Source organism: Amphimedon queenslandica, unplaced genomic scaffold, assembly GCF_000090795.2.
Source record: "Amphimedon queenslandica unplaced genomic scaffold, v1.1 AMPQUscaffold_13456, whole genome shotgun sequence".
In the NCBI taxonomy this organism is placed as follows: Eukaryota; Metazoa; Porifera; class Demospongiae; order Haplosclerida; family Niphatidae; genus Amphimedon; species Amphimedon queenslandica.
The window spans coordinates 1-3,097 of record NW_003546308.1 but is presented as its reverse complement, the minus strand read 5'-3'; the positions used below and the strand labels follow the sequence as shown (position 1 = coordinate 3,097).

The 3,097-nt window shown below is 36.9% G+C and overlaps 1 protein-coding gene and 1 long non-coding RNA gene across 2 annotated transcripts in view; both read left to right on the top strand.

The window, feature by feature from the left end:
* LOC100635897 (short-chain collagen C4-like) overlaps positions 1 to 2,620 on the top strand; it is a 7,258-nt gene extending 4,638 nt beyond the window's left edge. Inside the window, exon 3 of the mRNA XM_003385573.2 lies at positions 2,314 to 2,620. Within this exon, the coding sequence (XP_003385621.2) occupies positions 2,314 to 2,563 (250 nt within the window). The 3' untranslated portion in view covers positions 2,564 to 2,620. The remainder of the gene's footprint in view (positions 1 to 2,313) is intronic.
* LOC109581168 (uncharacterized) lies at positions 1,726 to 1,978 on the top strand. The gene is made up of 2 exons (XR_002184538.1): positions 1,726 to 1,824; positions 1,875 to 1,978. It is a non-coding gene; the product is annotated as an uncharacterized LOC109581168 (long non-coding RNA).
* Positions 2,621 to 3,097: the final 477 nt, after the last annotated feature.

Here is a 3,097-nt window from a genome sequence, read left to right as displayed (position 1 = left end):
GAAGAACCTAACCATACACTGGCCTACAAGATGGAGGGAACTGCAACCAGAAGAACTTCAAGAGTGAGGAACACCATACTATCAAAGATGAGAAAGCTTGGATAGTCTCTCTTTGAAGGATCTTCAAAACTTAGCTACAGACTTTGATGGTTAGTCTAAAATGATATAAATAGAGGCTGGAGTGATCCATTACAATAGAATATCTTGTCATTTATCAAATAATGCAAGTACTAGCTTTGACTGTTCTTTTAGTGGCTGCAACAATAAGTACAGCAGCAACTAATAAAGGTAAATATGAACAATGAAACTATGATTATTTTATGTAGTTTCTGTAGGAGGATTGCCTTCTCTAATTACTGAAGAGAAGATTAATGATACTCTGGTAAGATCAGTATATCTTCAAATATTACGTGGTAGAGATGGCCGTGATGGACTACCAGGAAGAGATGGAGTGAAAGGAGAGAGAGGAGATAAGGGAGAGAAAGGAGAGAAAGGAGAAAAAGGAGAAACTGGAGCAACTAGCACTAAAAGTGGAGGAGTAGTGTACACTCGTTGGGGAAGGAAGTCCTGTCCTGCTGGAGCTGAACTATTGTATGAGGGAATAACTGGAGGTAGTCCTTACAGTCATAAAGGAGGAGGAGCTAACTATGTCTGTTTACCAAAGGTCCCTCAATATATAAGTACACATGTGCCTTCCCATTATTCTCTAATGTATGGTTCTGAATATCAAAATGTTAATGGTATATTTCCAGGAAAGCATGATCATAATGCTCCTTGTGCAGTATGTTATACATCTACTAAGAGTGTTAAACTGATGATTCCTGCTAGAACCAGCTGTCCTTCATCATGGACTAGAGAATATAAAGGATACCTGATGGCTGAGCACTACAACCATCCTAAGAATGCTGTTTATGAGTGTGTTGATGAGGCTCCAGAATCCATTGCTGGTAGTCACACTAATGTTGAGGGTGCTTTGTTCTATTTCATAAGAACAACCTGTAATGGTCTACCCTGTCCACCTTATGTTGTTAACAGGGTCATTACCTGTGTTGTGTGTACCAAGTAATGAAGAACAATGAACTTAAATGTGACAATAATTATACTGTTTTTTGGTAAAATATCTTGTATAAATTCCAGTCAGCAAATTGATACATGCACAGTACATATACTACTGATAATACAAGAATGCCACAAGATTGACCGGAGTTCATTCACATCATGAAGCCCATGCAAGTGCTAAACAAAATGTGGGTGAGTCCAACAGTGTAGGAAAGAGATTTATAGTACAATAAAATAGCATAAAAAGGATGGAAAAACTTGAATACAAAAGTAAAAAAATCCTAATCTAATAGCAATCTTAACAGCAAAGGTGCAAATTTCTGTAAATGCTATATGGATAAGTACATGTAGGTATAAAAATTATTTTTTATTGTAACTCTGCATGAAATAAAGAAGGTTTAGCCTATAGCATTACTACTATTACGACAATTACTAAAACAATCCCTCACGTATGCAAAAAACAACAAGGAGGAGGCAAGATAGTGTTAGCTTTTAGTTTTACAAACACATACATCCCATGGATTTAATAACAAAGTGGGAGAAGAATTACAATGAGAATGATTGCAGAAGAAAATTATTTCCCAAAAGAACACACAGACTAATGTCTACATGCATAATGCTATAAAAGAGAGTGAGAACAGAAAAGACACTGCAATACTGAACTCTTCAATAAAGTGCAGCTTGTTAAAATGCAAGTACTAACAATGTTTGCTCTCCTAGTGGTGGCAGCCATCAGTGCATTAGGATCTACTCATTCTACTGGAGGTAAAGTATTATATGTTAGTTTGCTATGATTCATGATGTCATATGTGCAGGATCATCTCTAATTACTGAAGAGAAGGTTAATGATACTCTGGTAAGATCAGTATATCTTCAAATATTACGTGGTAGAGATGGTCGTGATGGAGTACCAGGAAGAGATGGAGTGAAAGAAGAGAGGAGATAAGGGAGAGAAAGGAGAGAAAGGAGAAAAAGGAGAAACTGGAGCAACTAGCACTAAAAGTGGAGGAGTAGTGTACACTCGTTGGGGAAGGAAGTCCTGTCCTACTGGAGCTGAACTACTGTATGAGGGAATAGCTGGAGGGAGTGACCATTTGCAATCAGGAGGAGGAGCTAACTACGTCTGTTTACCAAATGTTCCACAATATATGAGTACACATGTACCTACTTATTATTCTCTAATGTATGGTTCTGAATATCAAGATGTTAATGGTATATTTCCAGGAAAGCATGATCACAATGTTCCTTGTGCAGGATTCCTGCTAGAACCAGCTGTCCTTCATCATGGACTAGAGAATATAAAGGATACCTGATGGCTGAGAGACATACTCATGCTAGGAATGCTGTCTATGAGTGTGTTGATGAGGCTCCAGAATCCATTGCTGGTAGTCACAGTAGTGTTAATGGTGCTTTGTTCTATTTCACAATAACAACCTGTACTGGTCTACCCTGTCCACCTTATGTTGCTAACAGGATCATTACTTGTGTTGTGTGTACCAAGTAATAAAAAGAACAATGAATTATGAACACAAAAGTGTTTGTATAGAAAACTCTTTTGATAATGATAAAATTTCATTATTTTGTGTGATAATGACAAATGTATCTAGTTATGAAATGCACAGAAGTATATGCAGCCCACAGAACTCATGATAAATATGGCTAATAAAAAGTACGCCACAAGAGGTTAATTAGTCTTACTAATATTTCAGTCATGTCTACTATGAAAATACCCCGGTAATGACTGGATGAAGTCCAAAGGCTTCGTACTCCTACACAAAGTGTGGGTAAGTCTAACAAACATACAATACCAGTGTCCAAATGATGATAAGAACTTAAATACAAAAAGTGACTAAATCTTAGTATTATAACAGCAAAGGCACAAATTTCTGTAAATGTTACTAGTAGTATAACCTGTCAAAAAGGGAAAGTAGAGGTAATAATCATTTTCTCTTTATTGTATGCATAGTATAGCCAGCCTGGCTGCAAGTCTGCATGAAATAAAGAAGGCTATAGCATCACTACCATTAAGGCAATTACT